Source organism: Eucalyptus grandis, chromosome 2 (genome assembly GCF_016545825.1).
Source record: "Eucalyptus grandis isolate ANBG69807.140 chromosome 2, ASM1654582v1, whole genome shotgun sequence".
Classification (NCBI taxonomy): Eukaryota; Viridiplantae; Streptophyta; class Magnoliopsida; order Myrtales; family Myrtaceae; genus Eucalyptus; species Eucalyptus grandis.
The window spans coordinates 13,580,924-13,601,758 of NC_052613.1; the positions used below are offsets into that span (position 1 = coordinate 13,580,924).

At 40.3% G+C, this 20,835-nt stretch overlaps 1 protein-coding gene across 1 annotated transcript; it reads left to right on the top strand.

Moving 5' to 3' along the window:
* The first annotated feature begins 17,558 nt into the window (after window positions 1-17,558).
* Window positions 17,559-20,023, top strand: LOC104422815 (protein IQ-DOMAIN 14). Its single transcript, XM_039305929.1, has 4 exons — window positions 17,559-18,345; window positions 18,486-18,722; window positions 18,859-19,536; window positions 19,627-20,023. The coding sequence occupies exons 1-4, from the start codon at window positions 17,869-17,871 to the stop codon at window positions 19,645-19,647; spliced, it is 1,413 nt and encodes a 470-aa protein (XP_039161863.1). The 5' UTR covers window positions 17,559-17,868; the 3' UTR covers window positions 19,648-20,023.
* The last annotated feature ends 812 nt before the right edge of the window (window positions 20,024-20,835 follow it).

Genomic DNA, 20,835 nt, shown 5'->3' on the forward strand with positions numbered 1-20,835 from the left:
AAGATTGCCAAAAGGGATCTTGAGCTTGTTAATAAATCTAGTTAGACTCACATTCGCTCAAAAACTTAAGTCAATAAGTTATGGGCCAACTTGCATATATTAACTATTCTACACTACATTACTTATCCAATGTGAGACTTTTCTAACACAAATCACATGTGTATGTTAACACTTGTAATGATAGTCTTCAGTCATCAAAAGTAGCTTCAGCTGCCCTCATTTCATTACAGGTTAATCTTTTTTCTTGGTGATGATGGAAATACGATAATTTTTTTTATCATTTTCATAGCAACAACAACGTGAATTGAATTAAGTAGTTTTTTTTAGTACATGAAAAGTTCGAAAAGATTTTTCTTTTTTTTTTTATTTTTTATAGTTAACACAAAACATGTTCTTAATTTTATTTTCTTTTCAAGTACTTTGTGGTGGCCAAATGTTATCGCGTGCGGCTTCGCCGCTCTCTCCTTGCTCCTCCTATTCATCACCAAGGCGAGCAAGAGCAGAGTGCTGGCTAGGTGGAGGCAATCTCAGACATCATCATGGCATGTCACACCCTAACTCTCCGACGCGTGGCATCCCTTCCTCCTTTTGATCATTTAGTTACGATATTCCAAGAGGCGTTGCCGACCCATTCATTTTATTTTCAATTAAACACAAGTGAAAGTAGAATCAACTCCATCCAATCATATTCATTAGTAGGGATAGCAAGGAAACATATCAACACATACACTTTCATACATATATACATATGTACATCAATTTAGTATATCGGAAGTTTAATAATTACACATCCGCAATGTGGATTCTTTCCGATTACCAAAAGGGGTTGGGGGTTAACCTAGCTCCTCTATTGTACAAGGGCGAACTCGAAAAGTGGTACCTCCCCTACGTGCCTAATATGTGTCCACGTTGTAGTACGTTGGCTCAGGCTTGGGATCAAGCTCTGGGTCTGAGTCTGACCTCTGGGTCAGTGACAGAGTTGTCAAGGATGTCCACGATCATAAGGTCCCAGATGGCACTCCTAGATCCCCTGCTTAGTGGCCCATCAAAACTGCAGAGAGGGCTGAAGAGCTCTCCTCCAAACCATACATACCACACCATGAACTAGTGGGGCATTGAGCTTGTTAGGCCTCGTCCACTCAGATGATGGTCACGTACTTCTTGTATACGATGTTGGTCTCCTCTATTAGGAACGGGGTCACTTGAGTGTCCTAATCAACGGACACCCCAAAACGCACGTGGCGGAATGGACTACTCATGATTTGGGCATGAAAAATTTAAACCATAACGAGTGAGAAAACTCAATAAGTGAACTCCCTATACCTCACGAAGGAGAGTACTTCGCCTCGGAGACACCCTCTATGTGCAACTTAATTGTCGATGTTAGATCAATAGTAAAACCTTTGCTTTGCATAATCTATAAGTATGAAATGAGCAACTCACCATACAACGCCCTAATGACATATCCAACAATTACATGAATGATTCTCCATGTGAGTCCACAATTCCAGTAGGCACATGATAAACATACATAATCTAGACACAACCATTATCACTTCTATGCACAATGCATCCACACGAGCCTAGGTTATTATGATCGCTCTTGGCCATGACCGATACTCGCGTCAGTGATCTTCCGGCGTAATCAGGCATCATCCTACTCCCATCAGGCATGGCAACGTCTCGACCTCACTCAAAGACGGTATTCAATTAAGAGCATTGTTCTGAAATCCATCCGCAAACGGCATTTGGATCTATGCTAGGCATCCAAAATCCATCAAATATTGTCCCTTGTAGTCATATGAGTACAGAACCATTTAAGTGATCACACAAACATATCAACCACTCAAGCCAATTTTTATCTTCCAACTTAGCTAATGCAAGAGTGTTTAATCCTCACACTTTATACACTAGCAATTTTTACACACAAAAATACCATAAAATAATTCCATATGATCACCCATTGATTATTTATCCACCAAAATAATCATACAATAAACTCATTATATTATTATCAATGCAAACACATAAAACTTGGCATCTCACCATAGTACTTCATGAATCATTCCTATCATGCCTTTCTAAGCTTTCTTTTCAAACAATACTTTAGAACAAATGTTATTAACTTTCATTCTCATGGCAATGATCCCTCAATTCCGCACAATATCACACCATGGGCTTACTTATCAACATAACTTATCACTTTTCAAAATAATATATTGCAAGCACTTATCAATTTTCAAGATAAGCTTTCACTATTATTTATCACTTTAAAAAAAAGCTATCACAAAAACTAATCACTTTTCAAGATAAGTTATCATCATTACTTATTACTTATCAAGATAAGCTATCACCATTACTCGGTGATAGCTTATCACTTATCAAGATAAGTTATTACAATTACTTATCACTTATCAAGATAATCTATCACCTAATCCATCTATCTCTTAATCTAATTATCATTAACCTTAATTCTAACCCTAATTCCAAGCATAACTACCGCCCTAATCAAGGTTCAGGAAACCACTCACTGGATTGGCTTCTAAGCTTTGATAGTGAGCAGTGGTGGAGACGATGGCACGTGGATCACGGCGATGGATAGTGGCGGTGGTGTGCGGCATGATAAGGAAGTGGTGAGGATGGCAACAACTCGCACCCTTGGGTGGCGGTAGTGTGTCATGGCAGTGGACATCAACGGCAATGGTGGGCGGTGGCGCTATTGGATAGAGGACGATGACAAGCAAGATGGGGAACGACGTCACAATGTGCGGCGAGCTGTGCCGTGAGACGGTGGTTGACGGTGGTGATGAGCAATCAAGAGAGGGGGAGAGAGAGACGATTGAGGGAGAGAAAGTGAGGGCCGAGAGAGAGAGAAATTGGGGGGGATCTATGGTGAGAGAGATAGAGAGGGGGAGAGAGAGATGGCGTGAGGAAGAGAGAGAGAGTTGAGGGATGAGAGTGAGAGAATAGGGCTTCTCTTCGATTTTTTTTTTTTTTTGGGGTCTAAAATGGATAATATATTACTAACGCAAATTAGAGGTAGCGTTTTGCATGATGTCAAAGTACAACAGATCTCGCAAAAACAAAGGAGGGTTGTACACCCAATTGGAAGGAAGTAATGATTCCCGATGGGCCTTCGCGCCCGCCCGCTACCATATTCGCTTCCTGCTTGTAATGATTTATCTGAAGATTAGGGCACCGGAGAAGCAACACCATGGATTCTTCGATCAAAGGTCTGATCTCCCAAGGCACCAGGTTAGGATTTTGAATGGCATCAACGAGAGATAAGCAATCGGTTTCTAGACTCATTTAGGGGTGTGCAAAATACCAGGGAAACACCCGGATCACCCGGAACTGGACCGGAACCGCTCAAAACCGGCGGTTCTTGAGGGAACCGGTCCGGTTCCTGGTTCCTATTTATGGGAACCGATGGGTAACGGTCTGGTTTCCGGTTCCGTGGGCGGATCCACTTGCCCGCCCACCTACCTGCACCGAACCGGAACCTTTTTAATATTAAAAAAAATTACTAAAAGAAACCCTTCGTCTCGCGTCTCATCTCTTCGTCTTCGGTTCTCTCTCTCTGTCTCTTCCTCGCTCTTCATCTTCGATTCCTCCTCGAGCGTCAACGCCGCCGCCACCGCTCCTCCACCGCTGTTCGCCCCCTCACGCCGGTTGCCACCCACCACAACCACTACTTCTCCGCCTTTGCTATCCGCCCCCTCGCTCATTCTCTTAGTCTTTGATTCCTCCCCAAGCGTCGATGCCGCCGCCGCCGCTCCTCCGCTGCCGTTGTCCGCCCCCTCGCGCCGGTTACCACCCGCCATAGCCACTTCTACTCCGCCTCTGTTGTCCATCTTGACCGAGCCCCCTTTTCCGTCACTCAACAAAGTACAATCATCGGCTTCCAGCTTGCCTCTCGATTCATCGTCCACTTGTGAACTTGTACTTTGGTTCGATTACCCAATAGGTCGGAACATAGTGAAGTTTGAGTCTTTGTTTTGGGAATCGATCGCTGTTCATCTTGGTGCTTTGTCTTCGACGATGCTTATGCTTGAATTTGCAGAATCCTAGGTTACTTTTCCCTTTTGCTGTGTTTTTATTTTTATTTTTTGTATGTCTCGATCGTCAGTAAATTCTATGCTCGGGGTCGTGAGAAGGAGATAAAGTTTTGAGCTTTTTTAATTTTTAATTTTTTTTTCAATTTTTTTCTTCTTCCTTATGGGTTAGAAACCGGCTTCACCTCCCGAATTTGATTGTACTACTAGGTTGAACTACCCTTTAGATATATGGCGTGGAGGGATGGGGTGATAAATTGAAGGGCTCTGTTTTTGTTATCATTACTCATTTTTCATATGTTATGCTCGATTTTATCAATTTTGACTTATGTGATTTGCGTGTTTGCAAATAATATACTTGGCAATAGTTGGAGGAACTTATTTCATTGTGGCAAAATCGTGCTTCAGCTATATTCCTGGATATTATTTAAGTGGAATTCACAGGTACTGTTCGAAAGGATTAATACAATTTCTGTTATGAGTCAATTTGCTGGTGTGATCAAGGACAAACACTTGGTTTGATAGCCCAATCATCTTGTGGTGGGAAATATTTTTGGCTGTTGGCAGAGAAATGGGAAGTCACCATTTCACCTTAGAAGGTTATTAGCTACATTCAACTCTTTTCTAGAAGATGCTTTTCTTTTCATTTCTAATGGCCCTCTTCGAATTTGGATTCATGTTGTTATAAGTAGTTTTCTATACTGATGCATGCTAGTGGGTTAACAATTGATAGTTGTGTGTGTTTGCTTTCTTTGGCTTGCTTTGATGTGGCGTAGTCGTTTTATGTTAAAAACCAAAATTATTTCGCGTCAAGATCGGTTCTATGGATCCACCCGAAAACCGGACCGGACCGGCGGTCTGGTTCCTGGGTGGATCCATGCAACAAACCGGTGGATCCCGGTTCCAATTTTTCGGAACCGATCCTTAGCGGGCGGTTCCGGGTTCTAGGTCGAGAATCGCCCGCCCAGACCATGCACACCCCTAGACTCATCCGATCTATGTCTTTTCCTTTATGTATCAAAAAGTCCAACGTGAAATTCAGCGCCATCGCCTCTGCTTGCAGGGCCGAGGAGGCAGTAACCGATCGTGCAAAATCGGTGATGATGCCGGAAGAATTTCGACTCACGCAAGCTACTAAAGCATCACTGCGATTAGGCTGGTAAGCTGCTTCAATATTGATTTTTATCACTCCTTGATCCAGTGGACACCAACATTGATCATGTTCTATTTGTTGCACACTTCGTCTTGGTTTCTCCCGATCTGGCTTCTCTTCCAAGTTTCCTCAAAACTTTAATGAACTTAATACAAAATTCCTTGAATTACTCTTGCCCAAGTCTTTTGAATGGCCACCAAGAGTTCTTGAAAATCTTCCTATTCATTCTTCAATTAAATGCTAAATTTAAAGTATCTGATCAAGTTGGAAATGAACTAAGGAAACTAACCAAGTTAGACTCTCCCCTTTCCCTCTTCAAATAGGCGTCTATCCCTCCTTCTTCTTTTTTTTGTCAGTCCTACTCTATTCATACTCTACACTCACTCTCCCTTTTCTCGAAACTTACGCATCCCTACCCCCAGGAGGTGGGGATTTGATTCAACCCCTCACCTCCCCCTTCAATGTTGGAAGGGTGGCCACTGGGGCGAACCCCCAGTGGTTCCTATCCCTCCTTGAAAGATAACAATTATTGTCTCATTAAGCCAATAAGCTTCTAGAAGGAATAAATTAGGAATTTAATTAAACTATAGTCCAAAGCACTATTCATGCACATGGGTATATAATGTACAAGCTTCCAAAAGGCTAAGTGTGGGCTTAATTGGCTTTGATGGGCCCACTTGAGCCGCCCATGATGGGCGTGAGGCCCGTTGGGCCCACTTGCGTCTTGGGCCCTAATGGCTCCTCGTTTGCAGCCCGTTTTCTTTTTTTTTTTCGAAAATTCACGGTCCGCCGATGAAAATTTGAATTTTTATCCTAAGGTGACCATTCTTTATTTTAACATGATTTATTGATTACCATCATAATTCTATTCCTTAGATAGGGTTCAAATTGAGAATATCATATATGTGCTGCTTGGGCCACCGGCCACAAGGGGAACTCACACGTGCAATGGGGGAAAATGTGCAACGTCTTTGACAAGTCCAGTGACCATGTGCCTATCGCTATCATCTCGTCTCTGGGTTTTAGGCTGACGTGCCATTCCAAAACCCCCTCTAGTTTATCACACGTTTCAATATTTAAGGTTCTTCGACCAATTTTTTTTTTTTTAAAGGTTATTTTCTCTATATTTGGTCTTTAATGTTGTTAGGCTAATGAGACGTGCAGGTATGTCTTCGCAAATATTGCTTATGTAAGATATTCCATATTTTTTTTATTCATAAAAATTGCTTGTTCGATATAAGTATATATGCGTTCTATCAATCAATAAAATAAGAAAAATTGTAGGAAACGACTTATTACTAATTCACATGAAGCCATGAAAAATCCGTTAATTTTCCTAAACCCGTTATTTAAATTGCCTTTCCTCATTTTATGGTATCGTTTTTTAAGTGATCATTGTGATAAGTAAAGATTAAGTGGAACTCTGCAAAACCTCCTAGTCTTGCTGAAGTTGGGCGGGCTCGACTTTTTGACGAAAGCCCATTGGCTAAATATTTGTCTTTCTGGCCTTGCGGGCTTTGTGTCCGCCCTCCCATTGATCATCTCTATTAGCGATGGGTGAACAGAATCATTCAACTAGGGGTACTAGGCCGACAAGTCAGTTGAATAACACTGTGCGAAGCACATATCAGCTTAGTGTGTCGTGTTGCCACAACCAAGTGAAGGTTTCCAGTGGTAATCTAGATAACCCTGGCACCCAGTCTAGATAACACTTTATTTTAATGTGCGGGTGCCCACAAGCATACTTCCCCCAATTTCCCACCAAGTTTTTCTTCTCGATCGAGCAGGAGTACGGAAGCTTCACTGGGGGTCAAATTCCCTCGGAGGGTTCTCCTCTTTTTTCTCCCTTGAGCCTTTTATAGGGACATATATTGGTCCAACCCTTAGCATGGGTTGTTTTAAATGTTCAAACATTTGTTGAAAGTGACGGTTAAACGTTTGGTGTAGGCTTTTTCTTTTATTAGAAAAACAGTACAGGACATGCCAAGAAGAATTTAAGTTGCTTCACACCCAGGAAGAAGGGGAGAATAGAAAATTTGGAAAATACAAACGCAAAAAGCATAGCAACAACGTAAACCCTTACCGACCTTGCATGTGCTTAAGGACATGCAGACAAAAAAAGCGAAACGGGTCCTCCATATTTTATTTAATCATATGCACATGCATTTATACTTTTCTAATATAGTCCATCCAATGAACTCTCCAAATTAAAAATAAAAACATCAATCAAAACACCAAATATTTTTAAATATCTGTACTATGTGAATAGTGTGTTCTCAGATAACAAGCTGTATCCATATGTTCTGTCTTCGGTTTTCTTCTATAAAAATAACATAAAGTTATCTCTAAATTTCTTTTATTTCACCCTACGCATCCCCTACTTCTAGAATCTGCACTTTTCCCCTTGAGCTTTCTCGGAACCTAGATCACACCTTGAAGTTTAGGAAACTACGAGGATGTACGGAGGGTGGGAGTTATGTATACTTCTAAACCTCATGGGCAAAATGTAAGACTAATCGAGCAGAATTAATTGTGCTTTCATTTAAAAATATTTATGGGATTAAGAAGCTCTTTTTTTGGTCGAAAATATTTGTATCCATGACTCAAAAGGATACATGAGGAGTATATAGACTTTCTTGGTAAAAAAAAATCGAAATAAAACAAATGCCAAAACACTACAAAATAAAGCCAAATCCAGAAAACAAAGAGGATTAACAAAGCACCAACAGGGTTAAACATACACTCATTTTAAAATAACGGATTTGTCAAGCAAAATAATTGGTGGTCAATCACTAGATCTCATATCGTCGTCAGTAATGAGCATATATCGGAAATTTCTTCTTCAATAACTAAGATTATCGCACGCCTAGGTTCGGTTTCCTCTACACCATTGCTATATGTAGACAATTAAAATAGGTTGAATAGACACAGATCTAACCTTTAGAAGAGCAAATCTTCATAGTTTAGTGAGACGCTTGAACTCCTACAATCATCATTGAAACTAGAGGCAAATGACATGTACACGGACAAAATACAGGGGTATCGAATCCCTTAAAACATTATTAAACTCCTAGATCTAAATTGGGGAAGAAGAACTCCTAAATTTAGAACTAGATTTAGAATACTAATTTAAATTATACAGGGTAAAATTTAGTCTAATAAATAGAAATACTAATTTTTTTTTTACTAAAATCTAACAAAAGCAAAATGGCAGCAGTATCAATGGACCGCACTGCCTATTACCCTTTGAGAAGGACGTGCATAATTTATTTTTAGAGACAATGCTTGCTTGTCATAGACGTTTTCGCTTTCCCAACAAAATCCTCACGCAAAACGACCCATCAAATGGGACATGAAGATAATGAAAATTGACCTTCTAGCCATGTTAATGATCTATAATAAGAAGTTTAAGAAGTTAATCTTTATCTTAGGCTCTATTTATTTTGCAAAAAACGAATGGTTGAAAAATACTTTCCTAAAAATTATCTCTTGTATTATTTAAAATTATTAGTCAATGAAAATACTTCTATTATTGACAATAATTTATTTCTAAATATTATCATAGACCATGAAAATATTTTTCATTCATTCATTTTTATAAGTGGTCCAAGGGACTTTTTAGAAAATATTTTCAATCATTCATTTTTGTGAAACAAATACACTCTTATATTTCTTCTCCATCCATACTATCTACAATTAGATTATAAATGCTTTTGCAAGATTTGTCCCATATATTTTATATCTATTTAAGAGGAAGACATGATGATGTACTCAAGTGACTAGACCAAGTAAAGTGACAAATCTCAATAGGTGCAGTGTCTCCCTAAACAAAACAACGAGTGAAAGGACCAAGAAATATACAGGCCACGTGATTGCCAACTAATCCTTTCCACATTACAGAAAATCGATGTTGATGATGAGATGAGACTTCTTAATTCCTCCATAATTGATTGGCAGGACAAGGACAACACCACCTTTAGGGTTCCGTGCATCCTATACCATAGAGTTTCCCGAAGATTATTTTATTGAGCTTTTGTACGAATTTATTTTTGTTTGCTATGTGGTTTTTAAGGCAATGAAAAGGACCAAACAATGGGGGAAACATAGCTAGGGGTGTGTGGTAAAAGAGCTGAGTGCAATTATTCTACTATGTTGTTAAAAACGCCATAAATTGGTATAATAAATGGAGCAGTTAATGTATTTACGGGATAATAAGTTAAGCATTTTAAACTCATGAATAATAAAATTGTGTTTATTTGAGTAGGACTGGGGTGTTTTTAGGATGATGAAGCCCTTGCATGGTGGACAAGGACTGACTTGCCGGACCATGGACATCGCTGAGTCCTCCTTCATTTGTTGATCTTGTGCATGGATCGTTTCTATTGCTTTCTTTGTGCTCTGCTCCCGTTTTCATAGCAATGACTTATCTTTCGACCGGTTATTTGCTAGCAATGCCTGGTACACTAAGATCGACATAATAAATCGATGTACTAGTTGATGTGATAGATTCTAAGTGCACAATAAGTAAATTACAAAGTGCAAGGATAGAAAACTTGCTTCAATAAGAAAATGATGGCAATCAATTGACATATGCACGAAACATGTGGTTTGATTTCTATTTTAAATAGATTAACAAAACAGAGCCAAGAGAATGATGAGACTAGCCGCACTAGCCATAGACACTCGTACTAAGTTGGGTCCTCGTGACTCCAGCATGATCACAAAACCAACCCGTGTCGTGGGCTTATGAACAAAGGAAGGTACCCTTGACATCCAGAAAGAAATTTTAGGAATGAGATGGACGACTTGTAATGCGGGCATGCGTTTGGAGTGGTATTTATCTCAATACCATTCTAGGATATCCTATGTGGCCCAAGTCCTATAGTAGATTGTGTATACAAAAGTATAGTGCCAAAGCATTAAAAACATGAACAATAGTTTACATCAAACACTATTTCAATATTCGGAAAGTAATCATTCATTACTCAACACATATCGACAAGCCATGGTTAGCAATCACTCCACTCATTGTAGCTTCCAATTTCAAAAACATTTAACACTCAATGTTAGGGATGTACAATATCCTCACGGCCAAAGAAAAATATTTTTCAAAGCAAGAAAATCGGCATAACTCCACTAAGAGTGCTTTTTCATCCTCAGTGGAGTCGATAAGTTATCACGACCCTTGTGAAGGTATGCCACATAAGAGTAGATTAATTGATTATTAATTTTATACTTAGCTCGTGTTCTTCCATGCCCATAGCAATTTGTAACTTAAGTTTAAGTTATTAACATGCAACATCATTTTTATTTAAGAGCCGCTATTAATCTATTTTTGTAGGTTGATTAAAAACCCAAATAAAATATCAAGAGATTTAATTTACTCTAACAAACTAAAGATTGTGGATTATGGGACTTGATTACGTTAGATTACTCTAATGCTATTTTGGTACCATTTCTTTTATTGGAAAAATGTTTTGTAGGCATTTAAGTTGATTTTGATCTATCCACTGACTTGTGAGATGATTATGCGAGTACGCAAATATGAATAAAAGACTCAATAATCTAAGCAATAAATAAATCAAAGCATATCTATTCCATTCAAATTTGGTGACAAATAAAATTAACAATCTATCCAGTAGCTTAATGATGGCCAAATCATCGTTGGAGCTCCTTAAACCGATGACATCCTTAATGGTTCCAATAAACTCGTTCGATGCTAGAGATCCAATTGATGACTTGATCAGCCAAATCTAGTGGTCGAGAACCTCCTTTGGTGTTCCTCAGTTCGTTTTTACATCCTTAGACGAATCCTAAACCCCGAAGTGGTGATCGCTTAGTTCAATTTGTCTCGAGCTTCAAGAAAATCAAGGTATAGTGCATACTAAACTAGAATTCGATGAAGCGAGATCATGCTAGGCGATCAGGGCTTTGATTCAAATCCTAGGACACTATTACATGCTTAAAATGATGATTAGGACAGCTGATGATGATTAAGATGATGATTAGGATAGCTAGTAATTATTGATGATGATTGAACATGAGTGCATTGCTTGTTGATTGCATGTATGTCTAGTCTGGAAACTCGGATGACAAATTGGACAGATTTGTTTAACATCTTCAATGGAGCTTGTATATGATTTTGATTATCTTTGATGCCTTCTAATGTTTTGTAGAAGACTTTCCGAGATTTCCGTAGGAACTTGTTTGTTCAATTTGGCCATCATTTGCTAGGTCAAATGAGTCTTACAAAATTGAAGTCAAATCTAGAAAATTGACGTGTCCTGCAAGTGTTCCGTTTCTATGACATTTTTCTATTTGCCAATTTCCTATGATTTCTTGTGTTTATATTCTTAAGTCAGTGCCTCAATGCAAATTATTCATTAGGTTCAAATCTACAACATATAAAATTTCTGTGATGATTGAAGTTAGTTTACGTAGGTCAATTGCGTTTAGAACATATGTGTTCACTACTGTGACTTTACTATGCTAATTGACCTATTTGCATTCCCCGATTTTTGTAAAATCATACACTCGAAATTTTTGGTTGAAGTCTCCTTAGAATTTGTTCATTACCTCCTTATCTACAAAATATATAATTTTCATGAGGATTGGACATGATTAGATTAGGTCGATTCTGCTTAAACCGAACATATTTGTTACTGGAAATTGGTTGTTATGACTGGTATGCATGCAATCAATAATTTTTGTAAAATCAAACGCTTGGAATTGGAGGTCAAGGTCTTCCTAAATGTTTTTTGTCACCTTATGATCTGCATTGCCTACAATTGCTGGGTCGAAAGAAGTGCATTAGGTTGATACGAATTGCTTGAAACCGAACAATTTAGGTTCTGGAAATTGCCTATTCCTAAATGACACACTGTCAATTTGTGGTGTTCTATAAATTCAGATGTTCTAAATCAGGATGTGATGTCTTCATGAAAATTGTGGGACATTTCTTGATCAATGTTCTATAAAAATATCAGATCGAATGAGTTGCTTTAGGATGGTAAAAATAGCTATGAACTAAATATGGTTACTTCTGTAATACTGATTTTCTCACGATGACCGTTACAAGTTTTCTTATTCTTACAAAATCACGCATGCCGAAGTAGGTGAGAGGGTCTTCATGAGATTTGTTTGGGACATGCTTAACTTCATTGTCAAAAATTTTCAGAAAATAAAAACGTGATTTGCTATTTGTGCTGACCCTCTTGAAGTTGCATGACTTACTAAAAATCCAGTTTCCAGAGCTAATCTTTGGGCATTGTTTGATTTTTTATAAATTCATATGATGTAAATCTTTGTATGCATTCTTCATGAAATTTTTAAAGAACTTTTCAAGCTATGATTTGGCATTAGTTTCATTAAGTTTGAAATTCTTTAGTGTATTCCAAAGAGGGCCTTCAAGGATCTTTGTCGCAAGTCACCGGAGGGAAGGATCGATCACCAGATCGTCAGATCGGGATGGAAATATGTTCATCGGCACACACGCCGATGTTGGATCCGAGAGGAAAAAGCCGTCGTTTAGCGGCTTTCCGTCAACAGGCGAAGGCGGCACTTGCGACCAATGAGGAGGTGTCAAGGCAGAGGCGGCCGCGCCGGTGTGGTGTCAGAAACGAGTGATGATCAGTGAAGCCGCGTTGGAAAGAGAGAGAAGGAGAGATAGAGAGATAGAGAGCTAGAGAGCTAGAGAGAGAATTGATCTAAAATTTGTGAGGCTCCACTCAAATTTGGAGGGAAGATTGGAATTTCTTGGTGATTTAAGTAAGATTGGAATTTGGCATGTGCTTACTTAGACAGTGATGATTCGCTAGAACAGTTTGAATCGATTTCGTGACTTAAGGCCTATCTATGGGCATTTTCATAATTTCCCAAAACTAGGGATAATTTGCAAAATATGATAAATTAGAGGGCATGGGAGAGTCGTACACATGGCAAGGCACCATGTAGTGGTCATCGGTCACTAAGCACCGGCCAGAGGAGGGCCGAATCGGCCTCCTCCACCAGTGACCAGTCAAACTAATTTGACCAGTCCAAACCAATTCGGCCAGGTCAACCAGCCCTTGAACGGTTTGGTCCCTATCCTCTTGAATTTTACGCAATTTACCCCACTCATGGACCAAATTGAAAAGAAATCTTATCCAATTTGAGTAAAAATGGTCTAACCTGAAGGAAAACGGTCCAATTTTGATGGAATTAGGCCAATTGAACTATTTAAATGCAATCTAGTAATTTTCTATTGCCTAATTGCCTAATTAACTAATTAACATGAAGAACATTGGCCTCATGCCATGGGTACACATAATCGGATTTCCTAGGCTAAATTGGAAGATTTTATGCAATTGTCAGTCCGAAAGATGAAAATTAATTGAAATTGAATTTAATTAAAATCGTGAGGCACCTATCAAATTAATCACCCATACCTAGAGTAACCTATTGCACTCAAATTGACCTTGAATTGATAGCACGATTTTTATGCTAAAATTGAACCTCAATTTTTGAAATTATACATTAGTCTCAAATGAGTCAACTTGAATTTCATCAATCAGAGTTCATTATCTTGGTTTTCTCATATTCTAGTAAGCTAAATTCCTCAAATTGAAACATTCTCGAGTGAATTTCCCAAAATTAACCCCGATTCGGATATATTCCAAAAAAAATGAGTGGAATGAAAATGTTCATTTGCAAATCATGTAGAATTGACCCGGACCCCCTAATTAGGGCTAAAAATGAGAATCTATATTTTGGCACTCCCGATCTCAAAATTGATTGAACGAGTGAATGGATGATGATCTCTAGATCAAATGACATAGAAGGAACTAAGCATAGTTATGACTAGAATGAAAGTAATTTTATTTTTGGCCGATTTTAGCCTTATAACTAAAAATTGGAAAACAATGCTCTTAATCGATTTTTGCGAAAAAAAAAAATCCTAAAGTTAAATTGGGACTAAAAGGAATCTTTTTGTGTGAAAACTCAATTTTTGATGTGGGGGTTTGACTTTTGCTTTGGTCAACCTAAAAGTTAACTATTTAATTTTTTGGGTTTTTATTGGAAACGACAACCATTTGACTTTTCGGATTTTTATTGGAAACGACTAGGAAATTATCTAAAAATGACATTCTCAAATAAAAGAAACGAAAACTAACACATTTTGTTTGAAAAAAGGCTCTATCGCGATTAGAATTGAATGAACAAAACAAAATTTCATCACCCTAGAAAAAATTCATGAAAATATTTTCCAAAAGCTAACTATTTCAAACACTCATTTTTAGGAAAATATTTTCAAAATCATTCATTATTCGCGAAACGAACAGGAGCTTGATCCAGTAAGCTTCCAAGAACCAGGTACACTCGACAATGACAAATCAAGATATAGATTTGATGCTTCCGCATAGTGAGACATTTGATAGCTACAGAACACATTGAACTCCATTGAGCTAACCCCATCAGAAATTCTGGACCACCCGTCTACTGCAGACAAAGTGTGGCTTTCCCATTATTGTCCATGTCGAAATGAAGAAGGTGCCAACCTTCAGATTGTACCCTGGGGCGGTCCCGTTGGCTTTATCTAAAAGCCAAAAACATGGAAGCTTTGAAGTCACTGATTTGGCTTGCCTCCCCAACAACTGCTATCCCACGTTGCGTCTCCATCCCTCGGCAATGGCTCCTTGTGCACATGTATTACGCCTAATGGACCCGCTTCTGCAGCCAATGCTAGGCAGTAAATGGTTCCTAGTAACAGTAGTAAATGCCAAGTCATTTCCGGGGAGTTTTCTACTCTTTCAGAGAGTGGCCAGCGACGAGCGCGAAGCAGGGCTGGCAGGGGCGAAGGAGTCAAATACAGCTGAGTTTGCGTTTGGACAGTGGATCTAAGAAAAGTTGTTGGTTGGGAAGAGAGAAGTTATATGCATTTCTAAGAAGAGAAAGTGATTGTTTGGTGAATAAACTCACGTGCGAAATACAATCAGTGCCTCACTGTAGATTGTGATTTTCAAAATGGAGGATGCAAAGTGATATTCTGGTTGAAGTAAAAAAATAGAAGAATTTTTGAAATATTCCTATAAGTCAATAATTCAACTCTTCAAAGGTCTTATGTTTTATCTAGATACAGTAGGTCTTATGTCGTATTCGCATTGTCTCCTAATCTAAATACTCTAGGATGCCATGTCTTCCATCGTGTGACTGCAGACTAATCAGATGCACCATTCTTGAGGATTATTAATTGTGTCAATTCATGTTGTCATGTGAGTTTGCATATCCAAGTATGGGCTCTTTATAAAGAAACGAAACCTGCTCCCTAGTCCACCAAGGGCTCGTTTAGTAATCATTCTATTTCGAGAAATAATTTTTTATGAGAAATGATTTTTTCTGGTTTCTGTTTTCGGAAACAATTTCTAAGTTAAAAACGCGTTTGTAACTTACCAGAATTTCTATTCTCATAATAGAAACACGTTTAGTAAAATTCTTAGATTTTTTTAATTCATTTATTATTATTATTATTTTCCTTTTTCTTTTCTCTTTAGCCAATCGCCGCCCACACAGCTAGGGCGAGGCCCAGCCTCGTGCCAACTAGGGAGGCCGAGCCCCACTGTGGCCACGTGAGGCTTGGCCTCGCCCGGGCAGGCAAGGTCGACCTCGCCCAAATTTGGCGAGGTCAAGCTTGCCCAGCCCACCGGCGAGGCTCGACCTTGCGCAGCCCAAGCGAGGCTGAGCCTCGTGTGGCCACGGTGAGCCACGGCGAGGCTTGGGCCGATGATGCTCCGACAAGGTCGGCAATCAGCAAAAGGAAGAAGAAGAAGAAGAAAAGAAAGAAGAAGAAAGAAGAGAGAAAAATTGATTCTAAAAATTGTTCCTGGGAACAAGAAGTTAATTTTTTATACTTCTTGTTTTTGTTCCAAATCTAACCCCGAGAACAAAAAAAATAGGTTTTTTGTTCCGGAAACAAAAGTTTTACCAAACACGTTTTTATTCTTTTTTTATTCTTCGAAAAAAAAAATTGTTCCGGAGAACATAAATTATTCTTAACAAACAAAGGCCCTAATTTTAACCTAATTCTGAAATAAGGAATTTATAAGATACAATGCACGGTATGATTAGGTTGCCATACCAGCTGTTGGGTAAGGCATGTAACGGAAGATACTTTGGCACAATACGCTTTGACCAAATGATCGATATGACTCACTAAATGCTCAAGTCAATGGATGATAGAAACTCCTCTTTTAACACTTTTCAACTGTTCACGACTTGCCGACATGATAATCCAGCCCCTATCACTATCTGTCCTACAAGTTAAATTGCCTTTGCTCATTGGGGGTTTACTTACTTCTGCTCTTTTGGGAAATGCATAAACTGAGAGAGACAGAAGAGCGCGAAAGATGACTTGATGGAGGGAAATTGCATCTCGGCGAATATCAAGGTTTGAAGACAAGATGGAAAAAGCCCTTCACCTCAAACCCTAAAGTACACTTCATCAGGCAAAACACCTTTCTTCTTTCTGCAAAACTATTGCACATTACGGGTGCAAATGAGCCCAGTAAATCTCGGCCCTTGAATCGTGCACGACTCATGTAGGACCGGCTTCATCAACGACTGGGAAGCACCGAGCTTGCTCGTGCATCCGGTTCAGGCAAGTGTTTACTCCTCTCTTGCTTTGCATGTGCGTGTGCACTTTGGTCGAGAGCACGTGCAGGCCCGGTTGGCAAACCCTCCAGATTAAGCGACCATTGCCCCTTACATTGGACCCCACCATCCCACAACCCCAATGTCTCTCCAATCTCTTGTAAGTCCCAACAAATTTATAAAATATTAGCGAAATACTAAATAAAATTAAGGATAGAGATCTCAATACAATGACACCATTATGAATCTCCAAGTGGGACAAATGCACATCTTCTCCCCGGAATCTTTAAAATGAGTATTTTACAAGGATTCCCCATGTTCTTTTGACTCATTGCCACATGGTCTCTGATCATCACCCCACGCCTAATTTGCACCAATACCCTCTACCCAAATTACCAAATCAGCCCCGGACGGGACTAGTGGAGGCCGGCGGCCAGGGCAAGATGGGTATAGGAATAAGATTGGGTGAACATTGAATGTGAAAGCCATAGTGAAAACTGTTGGATACATTAATTCAATCACTAATGCGGATAAGATGGCATTTATCGATAGTAACTCCAGATTATAAAATAATTCCTCCAATGTGAGAACCTTTCAAAGAATGTCAATGGAAGGTAAGGTATCACACAACTCACCAATTCATTAGCTCTCCTAGGGATCGGCGGTGGGGCTTTATGCATGTTGCTTCCTCTCAGCTTCCCTCACATCCCCCACCACGGGACAAAATAGTTCTCTCTCTAAAACCTGTGTTGCCAATAAGAAGACCCATTATAATTCTCTGCATACGGTGGTTGAGAGAGAGAGAGAGAGAGAGAGAGAGAGAGAGTAATGAGACAGTGAGATGAGGCTGTCAAACCAGAAACAAGAAAAGAAAATCTTGCAGCTGAGTTGTGCTTTATAATAAGAAAGATCATTGCAGTAGTAGTGCTCCAAACAAGTGGTTAAGCATTGCCTTCAAATCGTTTTCGTTTGCCTCGTCCTCCTCCTCCTCCATGTTCTTGGCAGTTTAGGCGGATTTGAAGAGATAAAAGGCAAATGGGAAAGACAGGAAAGTGGCTCAGACACTTCTTGACGGGCAAGAAAGACAGGGATCACAAAGAGAAGGACAAGAGCTCAGCCAATCACACCCACAATGCCTCCTCGTTTCCGTCTGAAAACCCGACGACCCCGATCTCATTCCTGCCCACGACTCCGAAGGAGAAGCGGCGTTGGAGCTTCCGGCGATCATCTGCTTCGCCAGCAACTCCTTCAAAGGACCTGAATTCCTCAGAACTTGTTGCCTCTACTACTGCAACACCACCAGCCCTGTTGGCCACCCTAGACTCTGAGAATGAGCAGAAGAAGCACGCGATGGCCGTGGCAGCAGCAACTGCTGCTGCCGCCGATGCGGCAGTGGCAGCTGCACAGGCTGCGGCTGCCGTGATCCGGCTGACTGCAGCTGCTAACGGAAGAGGCAGCGCCATTGAGGAGGCTGCTGCAATCAAGATCCAATCAGTGTTCAGATCTTACTTGGTAAAAAATGCTGTACTCCTAGAGATCACAGATTAAAGTAGATGTAGCATTCCTTGAGACATGGACGAGTAACCCATTCCAACAAGAGCCAAGTCAACGGGATTGGTGTGATCTGATCTGTTTTTTGGATTGTTTCTCAGGCGAGGAAAGCACTTCGCGCGTTGAAAGGGCTGGTGAAGTTGCAGGCGTTGGTGAGGGGTCACCTGGTGAGGAAACAGGCCACGGCAACTCTCCGGTGCATACAGGCATTGGTGACGGTCCAGGCCAGGGCCCGGGCAAACAGGCTACGCAGCGCCGAGGTCCCAAAGCCCACCGACCCAAGACTCTCGACGCACCGGAAATCCACTCAAGACAATCGGTTCCGCAACATATACCATGTAAGATCCAATTTCTTTGGCCAAGAAAAGCTAATCCTGTATTGTTAGTCACCTAACATGATGGAACAGTGACCTCTAATATCTGATATTAATCTTATAAGGAAATGATGACTGAATCTTTGATTTATGCATTTAGGAATCTGAGAAAATGATGGAGGAGAATATAAAGATTGTAGAGATGGACATAGGGGAATCAAAAGCAAGCACAAAGAGCAGGAATAGCTACTCCACTCATCCGGAGCCCGAGTGGATCGATCCCAAATTCTCGGCGCACCGGGCATACTTCAAGCCCGAGAACAACCAGATATCCCCGGCGCCATCAGCCCTTACAGAGCTCAGCCCAAGAACCTGCAGTGGCCACTTCGAGGATTACTCCCTCGGGATGGTTCAGAGCAGCCCGCAATTCTCCTCAGCCGTGTCCAAGCCTGACCCTGCTCCGATACCCTTCGCCTTCCCTAGGTCCGAGTACGCAGAATCCCTCTCTTACGACTACCCATTGTACCCAAACTACATGGCCAACACTGAGTCCTCCCGGGCCAAGGCCCGATCCCAGAGCGCGCCGAAACAGAGGCCAGACATTTACTATGAGAGGCAGCCGAGCCGGAGAAGGCCCTCGTTGGAGGGGAGGAACGTGCCACGCGCAATGAGGATGCAGCGGTCATCGTCACACGTCGGGTCGGCGGCCCAAAACTACCAGTATCCCTGGTCAATCAAGCTGGATAAGTCGACAATGTCGCTTAAGGAGAGTGAGTGTGGATCCACCAGCACAGTGCTCACAAACGCCAATTACTGCAGATCCCTAGTTTCATTTGATGTGAGTAGTGCTAACTCTAAAAATGGTAAAGACACATCAAGAGAGAAACTCAATATATGCTAAGTAATTACTTGTTTTTTATTAATGCAGGTTCATGGAAACAGGTACTGATTGAGCTTCCTTTAATGAGTGCTTTCTCTGTGACCACTGTGGACGACAATAAAGAAGCTGCCGTATCAAACTCACTGCCCATCTTCAAAAGCACAGGTGTGATTGAAGAGAGTCTAGAGCTAGTTTTTCTCATTAAGTCAACTACTGAGCTTTCTGACAATTTCCCAATTCTCCCTCTTTTCTTTTCTTTTTCTCAAAAAATAGGAAGCACCTACTTGATGCAACCTAAGTGTAAAATCTGTTTTTCTCTCTTGCCTCTCTCTTTTGACTTTCTCATCTTGAATTTATGTAGTTGAGCATGTCTCTGAAGAAAGCGTTGTCTCCCCTTTAACTTAAAGCAAACTCCAATGTATTTATCAAAGGGACAGTCATTCAATTGTTGCTTCATCTTGTCAAAAAGCTGATTTGAGTCAATTTCATTCCCCCATATGATGGTCGCGATGCTTCATTCTCAACATTGTAAAACGTGTGAAAAATAATGGGAGCGATGAAAATCTCGTGCTGTTTCCATCGGAAGCCTTTCGTTCGAAGTTGAAAGAAATGGAGATACGCTCATGGTTGTACTCATGCCTCCAGTGTTGCTGTTGAAAATGACAGAATAACAATGCTCTTGACCCAAAAACACAGAGACTTCATGCACAAGTTTTGATGACAAGAAAGGACAGAGGCAAATGACAGATTGGTTGGTGGGCTTTCTCTAAGATAGCAACCCAGTCATGGCATTATTCATGAGGATCAAGAAATGAAATAAAGTTGGGCAGAGAGGTTGATAGCTTCATTAAATCTCCCACATTCGACCAAAAAAAAAAAAAAGTTTGAAGTGGAGAGGACCGTAGGTAGTAGGACTATGGGCCTAGGTATACATTCTGTGGGCCTTACGATGGGCCTAGACATGTGAGAACTTGCAATGGCGATCTATACATGAAGCGGGCCTTGGGGATGTGAGGATCATACATTCTTTTTGGGTTGGAATTTCATTAGGGGGCTTGGAATGAGGCCTTTCTTGCATCTGGGGTGTATGTTCAAATTTGCACTGTCGTCTAACCCCAATTTAGGAGGAGACAAAGTGTGAAATATTCCTACGTTTTTCCTGCAAGCTGTCCTCTGCCACTCTGCTAGAAATGCATATTAGCACTTAGATTTGGATTCAGTTGTGGTTATTTTTATCTACCCCTTTGTAATTAAATA

What these genes read in the sequence shown, in the direction of transcription:
- LOC104422815 (XM_039305929.1), top strand. Translation starts at nt 17,869, where the DNA reads ATGGGAAAGACAGGAAAGTGGCTCAGACACTTCTTGACGGGCAAGAAA. An exon ending in GGTTCCGCAACATATACCAT is followed by an intron (nt 18,723 to 18,858) that starts GTAAGATCCAAT and finishes TTATGCATTTAG; the next exon opens with GAATCTGAGAAAATGATGGA. An exon ending in GATCCCTAGTTTCATTTGAT is followed by an intron (nt 19,537 to 19,626) that starts GTGAGTAGTGCT and finishes TTATTAATGCAG; the next exon opens with GTTCATGGAAACAGGTACTG.